At 38.3% G+C, this 26310-nt stretch overlaps 2 protein-coding genes across 2 annotated transcripts in view; one reads left to right on the forward strand and one right to left on the reverse strand.

Moving 5' to 3' along the window:
* The window catches only part of LOC126356230 (pyridine nucleotide-disulfide oxidoreductase domain-containing protein 2-like), a 149610-nt gene that overhangs the window by 62358 nt on the left and 60942 nt on the right, over positions 1 to 26310 (reverse strand). The window contains exon 7 of the mRNA XM_050007050.1: positions 1545 to 1752. Coding sequence (XP_049863007.1) covers positions 1545 to 1752 — 208 coding nt within the window. The remainder of the gene's footprint in view (positions 1 to 1544; positions 1753 to 26310) is intronic.
* On the forward strand, positions 4853 to 6768 carry LOC126356231 (uncharacterized). The gene is made up of 2 exons (XM_050007051.1): positions 4853 to 5424; positions 6353 to 6768. The coding sequence occupies exon 1, from the start codon at positions 4961 to 4963 to the stop codon at positions 5324 to 5326; it is 366 nt and encodes a 121-aa protein (XP_049863008.1). The 5' UTR covers positions 4853 to 4960; the 3' UTR covers positions 5327 to 5424; positions 6353 to 6768.

Below are 26310 nucleotides of genomic sequence, written 5' to 3' on the forward strand. Positions count from 1 at the left end.
GTGGTGTAAAACCTGTCCCATGCACCCTCTCACCACCACCTACTTCAGTCCTGTAACCCTGAAGGTGTACACGATCAAAGACAGAACCACGTGTGAAAGCACCCACGTGATTTACCAACTGACCTACCTACACTGTGACGCTTTCTATGTGGGAATGACCAGCAACAAACTGTCCATTCGCATGAATGGACACAGGCAGACAGTGTTTGTTGGTAATGAGGATCACCCTGCGGCTAAACATGCCTTGGTGCATGGCCAGCACATCTTGGCACAGTGTTACACCGTCCGGGTTATCTGGATACTTCACATTAACACCAACCTATCCAAACTCCGGAGATGGGAACTTGCCCTTCAATATATCCTCTCTTCCCGTTATCCACCAGGCCTCAATCTCCGCTAATTTCAAGTTGCCGCCACTCATACCTCACCTGTCATTCAACATCATCTTTGCCTCTGCACTTCCGCCTTGACTGACATCTCTGCCCAAACTCTTTACCTTTAAATATGTCTGCTTGTGTCTGTATATGTGTGGATGGATATGTGTGTGTGTGCGAGTGCATACCTGTCCTTTTTTTCCCCTTAGGTAAGTCTTTCCGCTCCCGGGTTAGAGTGACTCCTTGTGTTCTCCCTTGGAGCACGTATCCTTTCGTCTTTCCCTCCCCTTCCCTCTTTCCTGATGATGGGGCCGTGGGTTACGATAGCTCGAAATTTTGTGTGTGTGTGATTTTTTATTGTGCCTATCTTCCAGTACTTTCCCGCTTGGTGAGTCATGGAATCTTTGTTTTTAATAACGACCAACGGCTGCTTCTTTGGGAGGGAGGGAGGGGGAGGGACGGGGGGGATGTGGGTTTTTTGGGGGAGAGGGAGCGGTGGGACTTGTCTTTGGGGGGGGGGGGGCGGGTGGGGGGGGAGGGACGTGCCTTGCATGCTCTTGATAATTGTTGATTCTTCTACCTTTAGGGGTAGTTTCCCACCTCAAGGACAAGAGAGTGCCCTCAAACTCAGTCTCCTCCTCTGCCTTCTTTGACAATACTGTTGTTGGAGTGTGGGTAACATTAAGCCAGAAGTCATCAGCCACCACTGCTGATGATTTTTATTCAAAATTTAGGCAGTGGCAGGGTTCGAACTTGAGACTGAGGACTTTTGATTACTATTCAAAGAGACCACCCCTATACCAAGGGTGCAGTAGGAGATAAACAACAACTGTTTAATATAACTGAAGAAACAGCAGCTGTTTTTACAGTAGCAGCATTCCTCTCAATTTTATTGTGTTAAGTTTAGCCTGCGCTGGTACAAATAGTTGCAGCAATATAATTCATTAATCCTCTTTCTAATAACTACTTCAGTTTCTTAACCTATATAGTAATTTGTTCCCCATTCTGAAGGTTCTTCTTCATCATGAGGTCTGCTGAACACAATGATTCAAGAATAAGTATTAGCGTGAAATTTTCTGTACATGAATTTTATACCCAAACTGTTCCATCAATCAATAATCTGTAGTCATCTAGGCCACACATAGAAGAAAATGCTGTAGTCTAGCTTACCATTTATTTTTGTAACTGGTGATGAGTATTCAGTGCTTCGAATAGCTGATTCATATTGAGATGGCAAAACTCCAGATGGTAACAACTGTAAGAAAGTAATATGAGGAGTTGCATTTGAGAGCACAATTTTGCCTAAAATCTCTCTTCCTTCTGTTGTAATGACACCTATTGCTTCACCTGAACTGTCAAGCAATATTTTTTCCACAGCCTGTAATCAGAAAAAGAGGTTATCAGAATTTTCTAGGAAAGATCAAAAGAAAGTGACTAACCTAACTCTAGAAAATGTTAATAGTTAGTGCTATGTAACATATTAAACTTAAGAAGTACTGTATATTATATATCTCTAACTCAATAAGACTGATACTATTCCTCAGATGTTGTCAATACATTTGAAATCATCGTCAAATATTATGAGATGTGCACCTGTACTAATTTTCAGTAATAAGCCTAATAGGAAAGCACAACACTCAGAAATTTGGAGGAGCCAATTTCAACCCTCAATGATTTATGTATAACATGGCTTATTGTGTCAGAGAGAAAATTCAATAAAAAAATCATCTGTATCTACATCTACACTCCGCAAGCTGCCTTGCAATGTGTCACAGAGGGTACTCTGTGTACCACTGTCATTTTCTCTCTTTTCTGCTCCATTTGTGAATGGTTCACAGGAAAAATGATTGCCACTAGGCCTCTGTGTGGATTCAACTATCTCTAAGTTTATCTTCACAGTATTTTTATAAGATTATGTATGAGGAAGTACTATATAAGGGGCTGTCAAAAAGTTTCAATTTGAGGGCATTGGTGCATAATGTATGCAACCTAGTGTGACTCCAACATGCATATCCAAGCACTGATGTGTTTGTGGTAAATGTGAAAATGTGTACTATCATGACATTATTATCAAATGCGTCCAGAAAGGACCCAGATGCTGTTATCTGTTTCTCGAGCGCCAAAGGACAAATACTGGTAGCTGCCACTGGACAATGAAAAATGTCATAGTGCAGCATGTCTGTTGAAAACCACGATTGCGGAATGGTGCACTAAGTTCCATGCTATTTGCAATTAGACACAAGACACTAGTCATTCTGGGAGGCCAGCTGCATCCATTACGCCAACTCAAGTGGTTGATACTTGAGCACCTGCCATCTAGTCCCTGATACCTTCCCATGTATTTATCACACCTTCGTCCCTTAAAAAAGACCTTCAAGGGCCAAAGTTTCCTGCTGTATGCGGATGTGCAGCAGGCATTTATGGACATCCTCATGCAGCAGGATATGGTGTTTTACCAAATAGGTATCTTCAACCTGCTGCATTGGTGGGATGATTGCCTCAATGCTCACAGTGATTTCACCTGCATGGCATACCAATTCAGAACTGTACAACCTTTGAATGTAAACTTTTTGACTGACCGCCATATTTTTGGCCATTCTTCGGATGTATGCTCTTGGAACTTTTAACAGTAAGTCACACTGTGATGCAGAATACCTTTCTTGCAGCATCTCCCACGGGAAATGCTTGAGCATCTTCATTAAGCTTTCATGATCATTAAATGCACCTGTAATGAAACATTGTGCTCTTCTTTGGATATTTTCTATTTCCTCTATTGGCCCCACTTGGTAAGGATCCAATATCTATCTGTATCGTAATCTATCTATATCATAATTCCTCAGGATAATTGCATTTCTCTGCAGTATTAATATTTTACTGAGCTGTGTGTTTGCAGCACAGCCCCACAGTTTCACACCACAATAAAGCTGTGGGTAGAGTCTACCATTATACAAATTTTTTAATGACTGCATTTGATAATTTTTATCCACAATGTTCCAGTTATGTATTTCTTGGTAGAATGATCTGTATGAAGTGATACGGAAAGTTATTGATAGTTAAAATGTATGCATGCACCATCAGTCTGAAAGTTACATGTTGTGATACACTGATGAGTGTAAAGGAGTTGTGTATTTGCTGTGATGATCCTGAATGCCAGCCATGGATTGGAGAATCCCCAACGTTAGACATCTTTTATGGATTCTAAGGCTTCCCTTTCACTTCTGAATAACTTATGACAACGTCTGTACTGATTTATCACGTAGTGATATATTTTCAGTCTTCAGTTTTAAACCTCTTTAAAGCCAATGTTTGCTGCATTCAACAAAAACTATTGAACTGTTCCCTACGTTATTATTTATATTGCAGGTATCAAATCCTCTACTGGTAGCCAAAGATAACTCCTGTAGATAGTCTGATATCTTGGCCTTCTCAAGTGTTCTAGTACAGTTTTCCTGGTTTCCATTGAAAACACACTGAATTTAACGATATCTTACAGTTACCTAACAGTATTTTCACACCTTTATTCACAAACAGCTTAAAATTAATTGATCTGGGTGTACAATTTTGATTTAGAAGAATCACCATATCACAATTCAGTAAATACAGAAACCCATTTTGCACATGTCAGTTGTTTGGACTAAAATTGTATATATGATCATACAAAGTCATTTGAGACCTTTTCAACATCTAATATGTTGCAGAGATTGTAAAAAGGAAGTTAATTAAAGCACTCACATATTGAGATTAGTGCTGAAAATTGACATATGAACATAATCAAAACTGCTTAATCAATCAATTGATCAATGGTATTTTTGTTTAAGAGTACTTATCACTCTGTGAAAGCCCAACATAATAAGTAAATTTATTCCCTACTTTACTCTGCAGATTATGAGCCTGAATTAGTATGGCCAGCACCAAACTCTCATTTCTAATATTTAGTCTATAATTATAGATAGAAGAGATAAATTATTTCTTTTAGGTCACAATATAATATATATTTTAGAAGTAAACTGTGAAAGTATTGCAGATGATGCTACTACCTATGAGAGTGTCATTGGTGGTGATAGTAGTGGTTGTAGTAGTAGTAGTAGTAGTAGTAGTAGTAGTAGCAGCAATAATAGTAGAAGTAGAAAAAGAAGAAAATCATGGTGATGATTAAGAAGGCAGCCTTCATGCAGATATTTAAAGGACCAAAAAGGTAAAGTATTCATATAAAAATTTACAAAAAATGTGTTTAATGCTATTATTACAATGCATTAAAAACAGTTTGATTCAAGCTTAACATTGTTTTTCACTCATGCCTTCACTGATTTCAAAGTGAAGAGCTATTGCAAATAACATATTCAAGACATCTGACCTTCCATGATGTAGGCCCTACATATTAATGACAGATTCAAGTGTCTTGTCTCAGTGAATCTTATCAGGCAACAGCAGGTAGATAAGATAAACTGTCAAGATAATATACTGCAGCTTGTTACATCAGTAGTTGCAGTACTGTAATCACAAGTGTTTATGAGTGTGCTACATTTGCAGTGAAGTTGAAACTGAAAAAAATCTTGATTTTTTATATGTGCTCATAACACAATACCATGGCAGGGCGAAAGTTCTTAAGTTTTTTCACAGATAAATCATGGTCCCCATTCTCATCTGACAACAGTGAGCAGCCTACAAGACGCAGATTATCAGTGTCAAGATCAGGGCGGTTTAAAGAACAGAAAAAGAGAAGACCAGCTTTGGAAGAAGCAACTTTCAACCCTGAAGAAAAAACAGAAAGTGTAGAAGCAGCCAAACAAGAAGCTAATGTTTTACCTAGTGATTGGGAATCAGTTGTTGAAGATATAGCAAATATAGCTTCTGAATATGATTCAAAAAATGAAGAGTTAGAACGTAGGCAGGAAACACTGAAAAGAATACGTAGTCAGATACAGTGTGAGCAGAAAGGTGCATCAACTTAATGAACCTCTCTACAATGCTTGCCTTAAAGTAAGACAATACTCTGAAAGTGGATCTAAGCAATGAGATATGGTACATCATGTCTGTACTTATATTTCATGTAAGTATCTTGCTTTGTGAATTTATAACAATGCTCTCTAGCTTTGAGAAAGACTTCCAATTTCTTGATGCAGAGAACATAATTGAACAAAAAATATATTACACCCACAGTCTTTCATATATATATATATGTGTGTGTATTTTTTGTCTAGTAGAAGCTATAGGTTGTTGTGCAGAATTACAGCACTGATTGTTTTTAAGATTTTACAGAGTTGAGTGAGTTTTGATAGAAATGAACAGGTGGTTGTATGAGACTGTACAACTAGTCACAAGAGGTATTAGCTATCACTCACTGATCAACTTCTGCATGTCAGTTGACATGCATGTTTTCCTGCATCTGTAGGGGGAGTTTAATGTGCTGTTGCTGATAAGGCCACAAGAGAGGAGCTAGATGAGGAAAACATACATTGATGAAGTTCATTTGACATTCACTGAATTCTCATGAATTATAAATATATTTGGAAAAAGCTTTTCATCAGTGAAGTATGCTAAGGAAGTTTATATCCATGAGTTACTGAATTGTATTCATATTTAGTGCATGGTCTAGGAACTGCTTGTCTGAAACACTGTATCTCATTAAAATCTAATTTATTTATTACATTGCACAGAAAATTATCTCATTATCACAGATAATTTAAAATCTGAAATGGCAGTGATAACAAATTAGAAGATTTAACAGTAAAACAAAATGAAAAAGAAGAAATATGTAAGAGAAGATCAACAACTATTTTTTCAACTGCTTTTTCCATTTTCTACATGGATGTAATTTGTCATTGGAGTCTGTGAAAAGTTTCCTATTTGTTAGTATGAATGTGATCAGTTATCCTAAATTGTGAAAATGTCTCAAACTATCTTTACTGTGATCATGCCACATGTGAGAAAAAAGAATATCTACTCAAATTATTGATATATTCATTTTTAATGTACAGGGCTGTGTTGTCATTGGTCTGGTGTGAAGATTTCCATGGCAACTGTCACAAGAAGTATATTGACGTATGTAGCAGTGTTCATTGGTTTCACAAGGCTAAATCACAGCTCCTTTTAATTTTGAGCAAGAGAAAACTGTAAATTCAGTGTATCAGTGAATGAAGTGAAGTTGTTATAATATCTTTTTTGTGAGCATAAACAGAAAAAGTAAATTTTGCACACAAGATATTTTTTTAAAATCTGTGTTACAGTGTCCTATGGAGATATTTGTTAGACAGGAGTTTTCATGTTGCTAATGTATCTGAAATTTTTGCATACAATTATGTTGTATTTACATCATGTGTGCATAATTAATTATTTCTCATGCCATATGTGAATAAATTAATACATGTTGCAATAAATTTTTATTTCAATGATATGTCTTACATATTATATCACTGGTAATGTTACCAAAGATTCGATCATTACAGTCCCAAGAAGAGCATATTTAATATTTTCAGTGAGCTCTTCAAAGGCTAAAATATTGCAGCAGATTGTAGTACCAATATTCAAAACTGTTAGTAAGAGACTACGCAGTTTAAGAGAATTTATACGGATTTATCATTCTATACGTTATCCAGAGGATCCTTAGTACAGCAGTAGTTTTGCATAAATTGACGTCTGCCCTTAAGTGAACCATAAGAAAAGCACTGTTGACACTTTCCTTCCCCCCATACATACATATTTTCCTAGTGAAAATCTAATATACTGACAGCAGTCATGATTCTCTTTTTCCTTTGGATATGTAATATTTTATGAATGAAGCAGTCCAATTGGTCACCTTGAACAAATTAGGGATAGCATTAATAACGCAGAGAGGGGAGATATAACAAAAGCTCGCTAATACACCTCTTAAAATTTTTACTACAGAGAAAAGAAGGGAGCAAACAATTGTCAAGTCAAAAATGTTAATTCAGTCTCAGTAAATTCATACATGCATAATTTCTAATGATATGATATCCTGTGACACACTTTACAAGTTATTTCATATAAAGGAGGATTTTGTCATAATGGAACAAACTATGATGAATGTACAGGTACACAAGAGCAAAAAATATGATTATTTTATTACATAAATGCATCAGTCAAAATTTACAAGCTAAGATTTTTTCCAGTGACTGCAGCTGGTCATAACACCTACTGAACAACAACTAAGAGGTATCTGGAAATAGCAATAACATGTTTGATCATATTATTGGGGGTTGGTGACAACTGAACTACTCTATCAAGCATCACACCAAACAGGGACACACTGAATGGCATTAATCCAGTCCCAATAAGATAATGAGGCATTTCATAGCTGCTGTAAGAACTAATTTTCTGTTTTTCTATTCCCAGGTAACAATTGAAGCTCTTGTTTGATACATAACAATTGCTTGGTTTGCAAACATATTTACAGATTACCCGCTTACCATCACAACAGGAAAATGAGTGGTCAAAGACATATGATGTAGGAAACAAGCATGAGTGGTTAGAAGATCTTGAACAGAAATTACAAACAGATACACAAATTAGTTCTCTCCCAGTTTAATTAGTTCTAACCTAAAACAGACTGTTCTACTGTTTACTTAAAATATTTGTTTATACATTTTTTTTAAAGAGTTGATATGCTTTTCACCCAGCTGTTATTAAATTGACATGTAAAACTGAGCTTAATATACACAGGCTTCAGACATCAGTGTTGCTGTTTTTCTTACAGGCATATGCACAACTTATTATTTTCTAAAATTATTTTTTGAGTTTGTACAGAGATTGTAAAATCTTCAAGAAATGCATTCACAAACGCATTCATGAATGCATGTTACAGTTATTGTCAAAGCAACACATTTGGCTTTTGATAAAGATAGTGAAATACACTCCTGGAAATTGAAATAAGAACACTGTGAATTCATTGTCCCAGGAAGGGGAAACTTTATTGACACATTCCTGGGGTCAGATACAGCACATGATCACACTGACAGAACCACAGGCACAAGGACACAGGCAACAGAGCATGCACAATGTCGGCACTAGTTCAGTGTATATCCACCTTTCACAGCAATGCAGGCTGCTATTCTCCCATGGAGACGATCGTAGAGATGCTGGATGTAGTCCTGTGGAATGGCTTGCCATGCCATTTCCACCTGGCGCCTCAGTTGGACCAGCGTTCATGCTGGACGTGCAGACCGCGTGAGACGACACTTCATCCAGTCCCAAACATGCTCAATGGGGGACAGATCCGGAGATCTTGCTGGCCAGGGTAGTTGACTTACACCTTCTAGAGCACGTTGGGTGGCACGGGATACATGTGGACGTGCATTGTCCTGTTGGAACAGCAAGTTCCCTTGCCGGTCTAGGAATGGTAGAACGATGGGTTCGATGACGGTTTGGATGTACCGTGCACTATTCAGTGTCCCCTCGACGATCACCAGAGGTGTACGGCCAGTGTAGGAGATCGCTCCCCACACCATGATGCCTGGTGTTGGCCCTGTGTGCTCGGTCGTATGCAGTCCTGATTGTGGCGCTCACCTGCATGGCGCCAAACACGCATACGACCATCATTGGCACCAAGGCAGAAGCGACTCTCATCGCTGAAGACGACACATCTCCATTCGTCCGTCCATTCACGCCTGTCGCGACACCACTGGAGGCGGGCTGCACGATGTTGGGGCGTGAGTGGAAGACGGCGTAACGGTGTGCGGGACCGTAGCCCAGCTTCATGGAGACGGTTGCGAATGGTCCTCGCCGATACCCCAGGAGCAACAGTGTCCCTAATTTGCTGGGAAGTGGCGGTGCGGTCCCCTACGGCAGTGCGTAGGATCCTACGGTCTTGGCGTGCATCCGTGCGTCGCTGCGGTCCGGTCCCAGGTCGATGGGCACGTGCACCTTCCGCCGACCACTGGCGACAACATCGATGTACTGTGGAGACCTCACGCCCCACGTGTTGAGCAAATCGGTGGTACGTCCACCCGGCCTCCCGCATGCCTACTATACGCCCTTGCTCAAAGTCCGTCAACTGCACATACGGTTCACGTCCACGCTGTCGCGGCATGCTACCAGTGTTAAAGACTGTGATGGAGCTCCGTATGCCACGGCAAACTGGCTGACACTGACGGCGGCGGTGCACAAATGCTGCGCAGCTAGCGCCATTAGACGGCCAACACCGCGGTTCCTGGTGTGTCCGCTGTGCCGTGCGTGTGATCATTGCTTGTACAGCCCTCTCGCAGTGTCCGGAGCAAGTATGGTGGGTCTGACACACCGGTGTCAATGTGTTCTTGTTTCCATTTCCAGGAGTGTACATGTATGTCTTCCTGGAGCCCAATATACAACAATTCACAAACCTGTTATATGTATCTTGTTGTGGACCTTTGTTTTAGAATCATCAAATATCTTTCTGCAGTTTTATTTTGATTCACTGCTAACTAGTCTTGTGTCTGTAATTGCATAAATCAGATAAGTATTTGACTTTTTGTATGGTTTATTTTCAACAATGTCTGTGTGGACCCCTTCACTAGAATTGACATTCATTGCTATCCAATAAGTTTTGAGACTTTTATATTGAATCTTCTCAGTGAGATTTGGAGTATAGTACATTAATTAAGAAATAATTCCCATTGCTTCTGTGTATATAAATTCCCAAGAAAGATTTTAAGTAACTGAGTACACTCATTCTCAAAATTTATTTTTAGTTTACTCTTAGCATCTGTAAGTTTGTTTTTCACAATTCCCAGCAATCAGAATATTAACAACGTGTATTAGCAGATAAAAATATTGGTGCCATCGAAGTTGCCAACTCTATTAGCATATATTATCTGTAGACTGCTGAAAACTATTTTCTTTCTTAAAGATATTATGTGTAAAATTCCACACTCTTGATGCCCGCTTCTTTCCATATATGGCTTTATTAAGTTCACAAACTAGTTCTTCTTTGTTCTTCACATCTTGAAGAACTTTCATATAAATCTGTTCACTACTTTCTCATGTAGAAAATAAGTCTGTATATGCACGTGTTCCACAAAACAGTCATGTTTGTTTACCAGAATACAAAAAGTAGTCAATGTAATGAGTCAACCAACTGGTGCACGGGTCTCCTCATAGCCACTTCATTTTTATGTGCATAACTTGTGACAACTAAATGTGTCTTGAGTGTTTCAATATTTCCACATATGTCATATTTTCCTTTGAACAATCATTTACTGTCAAAGTCGCTTTCATTCAATGTTAGTGGTGTATATGTCCATATTTCATTAGAGAGTCCATATTTCCTCATCAAATCAATTATCAACATCTTAAAAATTCAGATATAATTTCCTCACACTAATTTTTATGTTCAAGCTAATAGTGCAGGTATCAACTTTTTCTTATTAATCTGGTAAATAATAGCACAGTTTCTTTTTTTACATGTGTTAGGAAGTCATTAGATCTGGATTTCCTTAATCTGATTGTTCAGCTCTGTTGGAGTTAGATTCCCTCTAATATTCTAGATATTCTGCTTTATTGTGGACTATCTCATCAATTGCAATGGCCTCCTTTACAATGGAGTCATAACTGATTCTGTCTTTAAAAATAGGCAGAAATTTATTTTCTACAAAAATTCTATCCCTTCTACAAACAATTTTATTTTGTTCGGGACAACATAATCTGTAACCATTGGAACAAAAACCTGTCTTGAAATACTTAAATAGATTGGTTTCTAATTAGCTATACCATAATTCCTTAGAAGCACACATTTAAAACAATTGCCAGCCATTTATATAGTACAATTGAACAAAGGGTTGTTTGAAAACAACAGAGGTATCTTCTACTTTCATTCAAAATTTCTTTCCACAAACTGTGCTTTCAATATCATCTTCCACAACCTACTGTGCTAACAAAAACTTATCTGCTTTAGCAACTTTAATTCTAATTGGACTTTCAAGTTTCCTTACATTAGTAAGAAGGACTAATTCATTAACTAAATAGTTTGTTACTCCTCCAGGTAAACACTGCACATTTGAAGAAATACTTCTCAAGGAAACACAAGACAGTTACGAATACATGGGAATAAGGCTTTTCAATACATTACCTGTGCAGGCACATTGTGTGTCTCTTAATATATTTAAAAGTAAGACTAAAAAATGGCTGAAAGACAAAGCTTTTTACAGTGTTAAAGAATTTCAAAACTCTTCAAAAATATACGTGACTTACAAAACAACTTGCAACTCTGTTTGTACCTCTTTCTAAGTTTTTTAGTCTCTGTAGTTCCACATTTAATTGTTAAACATGTGGAGAAATCCTTATGTATGAAATGTATTTTTTTATTATGCACATTCTTTAAAGTGCACACTTTAGTTATGTGGGATATCTTTATGTATAAAATGTATTCCTTTATTATGTATGTTCTTTAAAAATGTATACTTTAGCTTTGTGTGATACCTCACAATAGTTATATTACTTAATATGTAAATTGTACATTACTCGTGACGACATCAATTGCATGTAAAGGCTTAAAGATGGATAAAAATAAAAATTCTTCTTGCAACAGATATGTATTGAATATCAAGCTTTTGACAAGTATCTCTCCATGGTCATCATCTGGAGTTGACACTTAGGCTGTGAAGCACTTTATTTATTTGGACAAATTATGTGATGAGGACACCAAAAAGTCATGAAACTTCAGTATGCTCCCAGACATTATTTTGATGTGGAAATGGACACTCGATGCTGAAGGGTAACAGAGAAATAAGATACTCACTCACCATTTAACAAATAAACATTGTAACAAATTTTCTTCCTTTATAAATATAGACATAATCCCTGGTAGTGTACCAAAATTCTGTAATGTCATGGCATTCCCATGACATAATTTGGCCAAAAAAAATAAAGTCCGACATGGCTTTTGGATAACTTCTGACAATGATGCTGATAGAGGGAGTCATCCATAGTTTGAGACTGAATACACATCTGATATTGAAGAATATCAATGCAAAATTCTACATTTTCAATACTGCACATTGTTATATGCATAACTTCCAGTAACACCTACAAAAGATTACTTACCTAATGTCCACTTGTTATGGCAAATTTGCTGCAACATTTGTGGAGCAGTTACTTTTATGATTTGCAGTAATAGTATTTTATATTGTGCTCTAATATTACATAATTTTTCACATCTATAGCAGATGAATTTGGTCTGAGATTTATTGTTTGCATAAAACATACTTTGAGTAATGTTTGTTGCTTGATACTGTAGCCAGTCTTTCATTTATTGATCTCTTTACACCTTTTAGTCCATTATATTTTGGCTCTTTCCCTAATAGTATATTTTACAGAACACAGTTTAATTGCATGCTTGATAGTCTCCAAGAAAGCAACAACAATTTAAAATTCTGCAGGCATTCTTAGCAGCAAATTACATATGAAATCACTTTCTGCAGTAGTAGTGTCTGTTGCTTTCAGATCACATACTAACCAACCAGACTTCAATAAGTGATTTTTTGAGCATATCAGTATTAACAAAGTCTCTCATAGTAAAAGTTGCTCGCAATATCAAATAACGGAAATTCCAGGTTTATCAACAATATTAGGAAAAGGATAGATTGTTAATCACTGTAAGGCACAAGGAAAAAACTGTTACACATTATAGCTTTTGACCAAAGCCTTCTTTGGCAAAGAAAATGTACACACTTTCACACTCATGCCACAAGGGCAGCAACTGTTGGGTGGAGGATGTGGGGACAGAAGGTTCCCATAGGTTCAAGCCATGAAGGGATGGATCCAGATGGGCTGGGTTGTGCAGTTCCCATTGAAATCAAGCACATTTTGTTTGGCTGCATGTTGTGCCACAGGATGGTCTACTTTGCTCTTGGCCACAGTTTGGCAGAGGCCATTCATCCTGATGGTCAACTGGTTGCTAGTCATAACAAAATAAAAAGCTGCAGCAGAGCTGGTATATGACATGGCTGCTTCTAAAGGTAGCCCAGCATTTTATAGGGTAAGATAAGCCTGGGATAGGAGTAAAATAGAAGGTGGAAGCTTTTTCCTCAATATCCCATCTCACGACACTGTGCCTGGCAGTCTCTGCTCCCTGCACACCCTGCCAGACTGTGTTCCAATCTCCTCTAACCCATACCATGCTATCCCTCCCTCTTTCCTGCCCACTGCAGATTACTATTCAGATGACAGTCATATTCTGGTCAGAGCTGCCAGTAGTAGCAGTCACACTTGCATGAAGTGTGCTTGTTTGTTTGAATGTGTGTGTGTGTGTGTGTGTGTGTGTGTGTGTGTGTTTTCTTTGCTGATGAAGGCTTTGATTGAAAGAGTCTTTTCACTGTCTGCAATTCACTGCATCATCTTTATGGTTAGTAGCAAACTATCCCTTTCCTAATATTCAACAATGGAAAAAACGGGATGGAATGTAACAGTATTATGAAAAGAACAGTTGCTACTCAACATATAGTGGAGACAGTAAGTCGCTGATAGGCACAACAAAAAGAGTGTCAGAAGATGAGCTGAACAGCCAAAAAGACCTTTGTTGGAGACCCACACACACACACACACACACACACACACACACACACACACACACACACACACTCATGTTTGCAGTCTTTGGCAGCTGAGGCCACACAGTGAACAGCTGCACATGATGGGCAATGCAACAGGGTGATTGGGGTAAGGAGAATGCTGGGGCAGGGAGGGGGAGGAATAGCAGGATATAGCAGGATAGGGATGGGGGACAGCAAAGTGCTGCTTGTGGGAGTATACAGGGATGAGGTGAAGAGAGGGAAGGGCAGCTAGGTGCAATTGGGAAGTTAGACACAGCGGGAAAGGAGAGAGGTAAAAAGACTGTGGGTGCATTGGTGGAATAGAGGACTGTGTAGTGCTGGAATGGGAACAAAGTTGGGGCTATAGGATAAGGAAGACTAATGAAGGCTGAGGAAAGGAAGGTTAGGGGAACATAGGATATATTGGAGGGAGAGCCCCCATCTGTACAATTCAGAAAAGCTCTTGTTGGTGGGAAGGATCTCTGTTCCTATTCCAGCACTACGCAGTACTTTGTTCCACCAATGCACCCACCTAGCTGCCCTACCCTCTCTCCACCTTGTCCCTGTATGCACCTACAAGGAGCAGTTTACCATCCCCCACCTTCCCCTCCCCAGCCTCCTCCTTACCTCCACCAACATATGCATCTACCACCACATGAAGCTGTTTGCAGTGTGGCTCAGTGCCAGAGACTGCAGTCATGTTTGTGTGAGTTGTGCTGTCTTTTTGTTGTGCCTATCTACAACTCAGCATCTCCACTATACAGTGAGTAGCAACTATGCTTTTCGTAATACTTTTCCTAATATTCTTGTGGCTATATCTTTTGACTTTGTAGTCTGAGTTAAAAATTTTCACAGATCATAAGCAATCTTTTTGTCCTTGGCATACTCAGTGTGGTTGAGTGAAGTCATTGTATCAAAGGTGAGTTACTCTGCCTGCCATTTTCCTGATATCCTTACAAACGAACCTTCCTCTGTGCACCTTGTTCAACTGTGTCACCTTCAATAAACTTCACTATTTCCATGTAGAGCCTTTCAACAAAACTCAGTTAACTTGACTTCAATGAACAGGCTTTAATTCCTAGATTTCTGGTTAATGAAATTAATGTCAAACACTTGGCATTCCACACAATACCTATCACACTGTTAGACCTGAATTAACTGAGACTTGGCCAGTAACCTGTTGGGAAAATTAAATTTCTGTACTAACAATGCCAGACAAAACTGGAGCTCCCAATATGAGAAACAACGCTACATGTACAAATTATTCACTCGGCAGCATAAGAGAAAATGACTGGCCAAGTATATTACAAAAGAACAAAATGTGCACAAAGATAAGTTGAACATAGTAATGCATTTATTAAACTGTTCACATCTCAACATTAGGAGAAGTGTCCGGAGTTCAGTCTGTGTGACAGCACCAATTTTGGGGTAAAAAGCAGAGTTCTCTGACTGCATTGTAACTATGTAGCTCCTCTTCCAAAAAACTTCTGTAACCTCTGCCATGGCAAGAGTTTTTTCAAGTGCAATCTCAAGTCAGCTGATGTGTGTACATGGTTTTTATACATATCAACAATATATGGACTCTATCTCTCATTGTCAGGCCTGGTTTAAGGCCCAAGCAATGCAAATGGCTGGGAGGGGTGTGAACCAATATGTCACGTATGTGGAGAAATGTTCTCAAACTGGCATTGCTCATATTTGATTAATATAAGAGAGGGAGCATGCAACATGTTTTATCCCTTACCTAATGATGTTTTCTTAACTGGTTTGGTGATAGTGCCTCAGATCTCAATCCTTGAAGAATGATCTCATGGACATATTTGTTGAGAGTGTTTAAATATCACAAACATGTCATGAAGAGGAGCTTTTGAGTCTACAGTGGGGAGCAGAGACTCACTATCAATTGTTTGGAGTCTTCCAAGCTGACAAAAAGTGTAATGTTTCTGGGTGTCATTATTGTAGTCTATCCATGTATTACAATATGGAGAATAATTTACTGCTTACTGTTTTCTGGTATTTTAGTACTCTGTCCTTATTCAGCAAGATGATGAACCATTTTATTGCTTACTGGATGTGAAGTGATGGTATGACACATCTACCCATTTCAGAATGCCAAAATCTTGCTACCAGTTCCATTATGCTTTTTGTTCCTCACATTTTGCAACAGTTTTTCTCAGGAGGTTAAGAGATTTTGAACATATGTGGATAAAACAGAGCAAACAGTAGCTTGACCACAGGTGTACTAAGATTACCACCATATCATCCTAAATATGAAAATGAGGAATATATTATCTACATGAGATAAAAAATTATAAATTATCTGATTGAGTAACACAAATAATTTAGTTTATTAGTAATGCTGTAAATGTTTTAACCAAACAGATAACCTTAGTAATAGCAAAGTGTGTAAAGTACATATCTTTTAAAATATTTTAATGCAGCACTTTTTACATTTTCTAGCATCATTATGCAGTTTTGCTGTTACGTGCCAATCATCCCTTCAAGAAGGAGAACCTTCAGGGATGTGGAACAAGTTAAGGTAGACATTAACAAAAGCAAAGAAATTATAGAAACTTAATTTGGTTACAATCTCAACAATCACTACACTGTTTAGTGCTATTCACACTTATGTTACAGAAATTTGATCAGGTACATTAGAAAGAAAGCTGCTACTCTGAGAAAAGGAGTTGTCTCCAAAGTTATACTATATAGATACTGTTTGCCTGCTGTTTGTAGTCTAATATTATTTGATTCTTCTCCATTTTATTTTGTCCTTATTCCATACTGACAAAGAGACAACGAGTTATGTTTTAGATTAAGCACTGTTAATGTTAGATGGTGGGCACATGCCCTTCGTTTCACCACCACTTTACACCCTTGGACAGAATCTGTGTATCCCATCTATCTGTGTTTAGTGTTATTCATGTGAAAGTTCGTGAATGCTTTCTAAATGTTTGCAAATAATGTAAATCAGTTAGGACATGGGTACCAGCCTGAAATTGACCTAACTGAATATAGGAAACTGCTAAAAAACCACATCCAGGATGGCCTACACAACAGCCCTCATCATTAATTTGTCATGTGGATTCAATCTGGAGCCAGCAGGCCTGTCCAGATCCTGGAAGTGGTGTGCTAACACTCATGTCTGTCCTGGAGGGTAGCTAAATGTTATTTGATTATTATATTATTTTTCAAGGCAAATGACTTTTATTTGCAGTACATAATGCTGTATCACTTTCATCTACCAGGTAGAATTTTTTTATTCTCACAAACAAAAACTTTGGCAAGGATACAAGAATATGCCAACAGGATAAGTTGTCTTGTTATGTTCTGACAGTGCTTGATTTATGAGGTATTTCATTGCTTTCCCTGTGAAGAATCTTTTACAAAAGCCAATTGGGAGGCAACAAAGTTTCACTCCGTTAAATTTGTCACTATCCTGTTATAAGTCAGTTTCTCAAAGACTTTTGAAAACTTAGAAAGGAGTGACATCAGCATGTAATAATATGTGGTTTGCTTAACTCCAGTTTAGTAGATCTGTGTTACTATAGAAAATTTAAATTGGTCAGGAAATATGCCAAAAGTCATTGATTTACTACAAAGATATATTAAGGGTGTACCTATAGAGTCCCATGAACCATGGACCTTGCCGTAGGTGGGGAGGCTTGCATGCCTCAATGATACAGATAGCCATACCATAGGTGTAACCACAATGGAGGGGTATCTGTTGAGAGGCCAGACAAACATGTGTTTCCTGAAGAGGGGCAGCAGCCTTTTCAGCAGTTGCAGGGGCAACAGTCTGGATGATTGACTGATCTGGCCTTGTAACACTAACCAAAATGGCCTTGCTGTTCTGGTACTGCAAACAGCTGAAAGGAAAGGGAAATTACAGCTATAATTTTTCCTGAGGGCATGCAGCTTTACTGTATGGATAAATGATGATGGCGTCCTCTTGGGTAAAATATTCCGGAGGTAAAATAGTCCCCCATTTGGATCTTCAGGTGGGGACAACTCAAGAGGACGTCATTATCAGGAGAAAGAAAACTGGCATTGTATGGATCAGAGCGAGGAATGTCAGATCCCTTAATCAGGCAGATAGGTTAGAAAATTTGAAAAGGGAAATGGATAGGTTAAAGTTAGATATAGTGGGAATTAGTGAAGTTCGGTGACAGGAGGAACAAGACTTTTGGTCAAGTGAATACAGGGTTGTAAATACAAAATCAAATAGGGGTAAAGCAGGAGTAGGTTTAATAATGAATAAAAAAATAGGAGTACGGGTAAGCTACTACAAACAGCATAGTGAACGCATTATTGTGGCCAAGATAGACACGAAGCCCATGCCTACTACAGTAGTACAAGTTTATATGCCAACTAGCTCTGCAAATAATAAAGAAATTGATGAAATGTATGATGAAATAAAAGAAATTATTCAGGTAGTGAAGGGAGACAAAAATTTAATAGTCATGGGTGGGTGGAATTCGAGAGTAGGTAAAGGGGGGGGGGGGGGGGGGGGGGGAAGGAAACTAAGTAGGTGAATATTGATTGGGGCTAAGAAATCAAAGAGGAAGCCACTTGGTAGAATTTTGCACAGAGCATAACTTAATCATAGCTAACACTTGGTTCAAGGATCATAAAGAAGGTTGTATACATAGAAGAACCCTGGAGATACTAGAATATATCAAATAGATTATATAATGGGAAGACAGAGATTTAAAAACCAGGTTTTAAATTGTAAGACATTTACAGGGGCAGATGTGGACTCTGACCACAATCTATTGGTTATGAACTGTAGATTAAAACTGAAGGAACTGCAAAAAGGTGGGAATTTAAGGAGATGGGACCTGGATAAACTGAAAGAACCAGAGGTTGTACAGGCAGCAGAGGATCAAATAGGTAAAAACACGAGGGCTAGTAGAAACCCTTGGGTAACAGAAGAAATATTGAATTTAATTGATGGAAGGAGAAAATATAAAAATGCAGTAAATGAAGCAGTCAAAAAGGAATACAAACGTCTGAAAAATGAGATCGACAGGAATTGCAAAATGGCTAAGCAGGGATGACTAGAGGACAAATGTAAGGATGTAGAGGATTATCTCACCAGGGGTAAGACACTACCTACAGGAAAATTAAAGAGGCCTTTGGAGAAAGGAGAACCACCTTGCATGAATATCAAGAGCTTTCATGGAAACCCAGTCCTAAGCAAAGAAGAGAAAGCAGAAAGTTGGAAGGAGTATGTAGAGGGCAATGTAATTGAAGACAATATTATGGAAATGGAAGAGGATGTAGATGAAGATGAAATGGGAGATATGATACTGCGTGAAGAGTTTGACAGAGCACTGAAAGACCTGAGTTGAAACAAGGCCCCCGGAGTAGACAACATTCCATTAGAACTACTGACAGCCTTGGGAGAGCCAGTCCTGATAAAACTCTACCATCTGGTGAGCAAGATGTATGAGGCAGGTGAAATACCCTCAGACTTCAAGAAGGATATAATAATACCAATCCCAAAGAAAGCACGTGTTGTCAGATGTGAAAATTACCGAACTATCAGTTTAATAAGTCACAGCTGCAAAATACTAACGCGAGTTCTGGTAGAAGCTGACCTCAGGGAAGATCAGTTTGGATTCCACAGAAATGTTGGAACACGTGAGGCAATACTGACCATACAATTTATCTTAGAAAATAGATTTAGGAAAGGCAAACCTACGTTTCTAGCATTTGTAGACTTAGAGAAAGCTTTTGACAATGTTGACTGGAATACTCTCTTTCAAATTCTAAAGGTGGCAGGGGTAAAATACATGGAACAAAAGGCTATTTACAATTTATACAGAAACCAGATGGCAGTTATAAGAGTCAAGGGACATGAAAGGGAAGCAGTGGTTGGGAAGGGATTGAGACAGCGTTGTAGCCTCTCCCCAATGTTATTCAATCTATGTATTGAGCAAGCAGTAAAGGAAACAAAAGAAAAGTTCGAAGTAGGTATTAAAATCCATGGAGAAGAAATAAAAAGTTTGAGGTTTGCTGATGACATTGTAATTCTGTCAGAGACAACAAAGGACTTGGAAGAGCAGTTGAACGGAATGGACAGTGTCTTGAAAGGAGGGAATAAGATGAACATCACCAAAAGCAAAGCGAGGATAATGGAATATAGTCGAATTAAGTCGGGTGAGGCTGAAGGACTTAGATTAGGAAATGAGACACTTAAAGTAGTAAAGGATCTTTGCTATTTGGGGAGCAAAATAACTGATGATGGTCAAAGTAGATAGGATATAAAATGAAGACTGGCAATGGCAAGGAATGTGTTTGTGAAGAAGAAAAATTTGTTAACATCGAGTATCACGCCGGGTGATACACCAGTATGGCAATGACGAATACACGCTTCTAATGTGCGTTCACCGTGATGTCACCAAACACGGATGCGGCCATCTTGATGCTATAAACAGAACCTGGATTCAACCAAAAAAATGACGTTTTGCCATTCGTGCACCCAAGCTGATAGTCCATGCTGCTGCAAACATCATCAAACTGTTAGCGCAGATGGTTGTTGTCTTGCAAACGTCCCCATCTGTTGACTCAGGGATCGAGACATGGCTGCACAATCCATTACAGCCATGTGGATGACTGTCATCTTGACTGCTAGTGATATGAGGCCGTTGGGATCCAGCATGGCATTCTGTATTACCCTCCTGAACCCACCGATTCCATATTCTGCTAACAGTCATTGGATCTTGACAAACGTGAGCAGCAATGTTGCGATATGATAAACCACAATTGTGATAGGCTACAATCTGACCTTTATCAAAGTCGGAAATGTGATGTTAAGCATTTCTCCTCCTTACACGAGGTATCACAACGTTTTACCAGGAAATGCTGGACAACTGCTGTTTGTGTATGAGAAATTGGTTGGAAACTTTCCTCACGTCAGTACATTGTACGTGTCACCACCAATGCCAACCTTGTATGAATGCTCTGAAAAGCTTATCATTTGTATATCACAGCATCTTCTTCCTGTCGGTTAAATTTCGCATCTGTAGCATGTCATCTTTGTGGTGTTGCAATTTTAATGACCAGTAGTGTATATTCCAATGATTTATCCACCTCTTATCCTTGCTTCTGTTCACTTTCACCCATATTTGGTTTAGGAGGAAAACTAAAAGTACCACAGAAATATGTTCAAGAGAGAGTTAAATTTTCCATCAACATTGTCTGGTTTATAAATTTCTTCCCCGAGTTCTTCCCATAATATCTCTCAATGCACTGTCATAGATTCAATGTTTATGATTTTGCAATACAATATGTTTCTTCTATGGTCTGCAACTCTCTCATCAGTAAATTTTATTTTTAACAGCTAACTATCCTGATCAGATAAACCACCAACTCCTGATTTACAGCTAAAACACTGTAAGTTGTTGGGTCTAAAAACAGATTGCCAAAAGCTGTTGCACTGTGTCCTCCAGTCATTGTAGGGAATTTTACTGTGTAAAATAGTCCAAATATGGACATCAACAACTTTGGGTGCCCTCAGTCAGTACTATCAGATAAAATATCAACATCAAAGTCTCCACAACAATGATTCTCCAGTTAAGTCTGTGTAACATTATTAAAAATGTTTTTAGCTGCTTCATGAGGTTATCATTAATGGTTTAAATTTATTATGATAACACAAGATTCAAATTCGCCTTATGAAAAGGCAATGGAAGATTGATTCAAAGTGATGTGGGATACATAACATTACAGAGAGATAAAGTGATTGTGATTTTCCTTGGTTCCATAAAGTACTTGTAATATAGGTCACATCATTTTCATTACTCCTAGACAATATACATATAATATGCTTCACAGAAATATCATACAATAGTTTACAGAGTGTGACATAATGCTAACTGATTTACACCAGAGCTAAAAATACATTTTTGTGAATCATATATTGTACATGAGCAGCTTAGTTTCTTACACTAATGTGTAATTATAGTTTCTTTTAATATTTTACGTGATGTTTATCACTCATAGTATGAATTTGATACCAGCATATTTAGGTCCTTCTTCGAAGATTTGAAGTCTGTGTGAAATGCACCATAGTTGTTTCTTATTCATCATGTTATGAGAATGAACACTCTCACTGGTCTCCAGTTATGTGGCATCTTGTCATGCAGTCGTAATGGTCTTGAATATATACAGTAACAGAATATTATGTTCTTTGAAACAGTTTCTACAAGATTCTCATTGCTTCTTTTTCAATATAATTTGAATGTCTTCTTCTGAAGTGTGAATATTCTTTTCATTCTGGTGATGGTTGAGTTCTCCCACACTGTGATACCATATTGCATGTATTGTTCAAAGTGTCAATGATATACAGTGTACAAGAGGTCTTCATGTGCATATTGAACCAATTGTTTCATTACAATACCACTGAGCTTAGCTTGTTGGATACAGTATTTATCTGCTGCTTCCAATTTAGCTCACTCTCTATTGTTATGCCTAAAAACGTAACTGACGTTTCTTCTTCCAGATCTTTTTCATCTAGAAAAAATCTACGTGTTCTTCCTCTTGTTTCATGTTGACAACCATGTTCATAGTTTTTTTTTCAGATTAATAATCAATGCATTGTCCATGAGCCATTGTGCTGTATTACTGACTGACATGAAAGTGTTTTTCTCAATTGCTTCTAAGCTGTTGGAAAAATTTAGCACAGTCATATCATCTGCGTACAGTATCTTATTTTCATTTTCACACTTGTACATTATTTACAAATAAATTGAAGAGGATAGGTCTTGTAAGAGATTCTTGTGGTACACTGTACTTCATGCTTATAACGTCTGGTCTGTTTGAGTAGTCAGTGGTCACATATTGCCTCCTGTTTCTGAGATATGATGTTATCCAGTCTGCTGCTTGTCCACAAATACCAGTATACTCTAGTTTCTTTAGTAGGACTGAATCACTAATTGTGTCAAGTGCTTTGGATAAGTCAAGAAAAAACCCAGACACAACCTTCTGGTTGTCTAAGACCTGTACAATAAATTCTGTTAATGATTCAATTGCTGTTTCTGTTGATTTTCTTTCCTGGTATCCATGCTTTGGTGAGTTAGTGTATTATGCTATACCAGGTAAGCAGTTAGTCTGTTGACCATGAGAATTTCTAATATTTTGGAGAAGCCCGATAAAAAGGGTACTGGTCTATAATTATGAGGCTCATCATTTTTTCCCTTTTTGTATACTGATGCTACTTTAATTAATTTAAGTTGATCAAGAAATATTCCTTCTTGGAATGGGCAGTTGACAATGTCCAACAGTGGTGTAATTATGTCCACAGCCACCTGCTTGATTAGGTAGTCTGATACTTCGTCATGTCCAGCACACTTTTTTCCCTTAAGCTTTCTTTATAACCTTTGTCACTTCCTGTTTTGATACTGGTTTCAGAAATACTGAGTGGCATGGCTTATCTTTCACTGTGGTCTGATGAGTTCCTTGGTTATTGCTTGTGTGTTTTATGTTTTCCATTGTATCTATGTAGTTATTATACAGAATGTTGGCAATTTTTGTTTTGTCTGTAATTATTATGTTATTCACTTTCATATTTTCTATTGCATTTGTTTTTGTGTGTATTTTTTGTTGACACTCTCAGAGTTAATTACATCCCAGGCAGTTTCCATTTCATGTTGACTTTGTTTATCATAATTATAGAAAATGAAAAATACAATTAATCATTTCTCAGGAACTGATTGGTGTGATACCTAACTGAAATATGCAGTTTCAATATTTGTAAAAGCATGCTCCTAAAGGTGTTTTTAATATTTTCTACATTTTATTTGATTTCCATTTTGTTGTTGAAACTGCAGTCTTTTGATAGTATGATAAAAAAATACTCTGTTTTAGTGGGGGTTGGAAGATGGGTACATATGGGTAGCCAGAAAGTGCATTGGAGACACACAGTTATAGGCAGTGTATAGATGCAGAATGGTTGTCAGATTGTACAGTATATTCACCATGTACACTGTCCAGTCACATTAATGTTATCACCTGTCAAAAGCCTGAATAACCACCTTTTGCTGTCTGGCCTGCTGCAAGATGGAGAGTCTATGAGGCTTTTGAAGTTACCCACAGGGATATGGAGCCATGCCAACTCCAATACTGTGGCCAGCTGTTCTAGGTTTCTCTGTTGAGGATCCATGACACATACAGTGTGATTCAGGTGGTCCCACAGATTCTCGATTGGGTTTAAATTCAGAAAGTTTGGTGGCCAGGGGAGTATGGGGCTGTGTGATATGTTGCATTTTCCTACTGGTAGACACCACTGTTACAAACTGCAGGTAAGGGTGGACATGGTTCCCAAGGGTAGAAATGTACTTTTCTTGATCCATTGTGCCTTCTAGAATGACAAAATCACCTGTAACACCATGAAAACATTCCCTAGACTGTAAAATTCCATCCTCTGGCCTGGACGCTTCTGATGTTGCAACGAGCGTCTGACTGATGGAGCACAAAATGTAATTCATCTGTAAAGGCCACCTGTCACCACTCAGTAGATATCCAGTTGTGGTAATGGCATGCAAATCAAGCCTTCATCGGCAATGAACAGCAGGCAGCATGGGTGCACAAGCCAGGTGCCTGCTGAGGAGGCTCATACACAGCAACATTAGCAGAACAGTTGTTGAGACACTGTTGGTAGCCCTCTGGTTCATCTGGGCAGTCAGTTGCTCAACAGTTGCATGTCCATTCACGCATACATATCTCCATAGCCATCATTCACCCCTATCATCTATGGCTCATGTTGCATCATGGTTGCTGTGGTGCTGGTTTTGGATAGTGCCATTTTGACAGGCATGGTATATTTCGCCAAGATAGCATATGAATAGTTTACAAACTTAGGCATTTTAGTAATGCTTCCACCCTTGACTTGAAAGTCAATGATCTTGTCCTTTTGGATGTCAGGTAAATCCATTTCCACATTATGAAACTGACTGCACTTTTTTCCACATTGACTCTCACTGCTAGTGCTGTTAAATGCCATCTGTGAGTGGTTATTGTATGTCGATGTCAAACATAGGTGGTAGTCACATTAATGTGACAGGACTGTGTAGTTAGAGCAATTACAAATATTTCATTGATGTTACAGTACAACACTTGGATTTTGTTTTATTTTGTGAGACATAAAACTTTTTCCATCTGCTTCAATATTTGGGCTTTCTTCTTTTCTTCATTTTATTTATTTTTTAATTTTTTAATTTTTTGGCCTTCTGTTTCCATTTACCTTCACTATGTATGAGGAACAATTACAGTGGATACCAAGAGAAAGGGTGGATAACTTTTACCTTTAGATTCATATGTTGCAAACCACTGTGAAGAGCATGGCAGAGAGTCTCATCATTATACCACAGTTAGGGTTTCTTCCTGTTCCAATTGCAATGGAGAATAGAAATATGACTGCTTAAATATCTCTGTGCATGCTATAACTAGTCTCATTTTATCTTCATGGTCATCAAGGAAGTGATACACAGGAGGTTGAAAAAATCTCGACATTCTGGGATCAAAAATACATGTACCAGGAAGAGAGTTCCATTTAATACAGGGGTTTGGTTTAATAAAGATGCACTACAAGCAATATTGCAGAAACCTGTAGTGGTTTCTTTTATTTTTTCCCCCCTGCCAGTCTTCTGACTGGTGTCATGCGGCCCACTGTAAGTGTTCTCCTGTGCCGATCTTTTCATCTCAGGCTACCATTTTCAACCTACATCCTCAATTATTTGCTGGATGCAGTCCACTTGCTGTCTTCCTCTTGAAATTTCAGTTTTATATCCATACTCAAAGTTCATGACTAATCTACATCAGAAGCAGCCAGGAGAATAATGAGAACAGGTTCACAACTAGACCACAAAGAAGATTAACACATACTAGAAGCAGACATCAATGAGCATACACTACATGATCCCTGTGTGCAAAATTTAAAGGTTCTCTAACTACTAATTTCATCTGTATGCCTCTTCATAGTCCACACTGCCACCGGCTGTGCCCCCTGATGGAACTAATGTCTATACAGGTCAGAATGCAAGGCTCCACTGACCACTTCTGTCAGCAGGTGCTGACAGTTGCTATTTCCAGTTTAATGACTACAATGGCACAATCTGCGACCCCACAAACAACATATCCGGCACCATTCCCTTCATATGATGATGCAGCAGTAGACTGTAACGCTTATGAAACATGCCTGTGTCAACATTTTTAGCATTTCGGGTAATAGACATAAACTTGTGCAAGGCCCTTTTTTTTGGTCATGGATTTCACCTTACATGTACAGGTATCAGCTGCTGTGTCAGATCACCCCTTACAAGAACCTGCAAGCCTTTATTTTGATCAGCTGTGTGAGTTACTTTCTACCTATCACTGTAAATGTATTCATATTATTGCTGCTTGTATGGAGT

The sequence above is a fragment of the Schistocerca gregaria genome, chromosome 3 (genome assembly GCF_023897955.1).
Source record: "Schistocerca gregaria isolate iqSchGreg1 chromosome 3, iqSchGreg1.2, whole genome shotgun sequence".
Classification (NCBI taxonomy): Eukaryota; Metazoa; Arthropoda; class Insecta; order Orthoptera; family Acrididae; genus Schistocerca; species Schistocerca gregaria.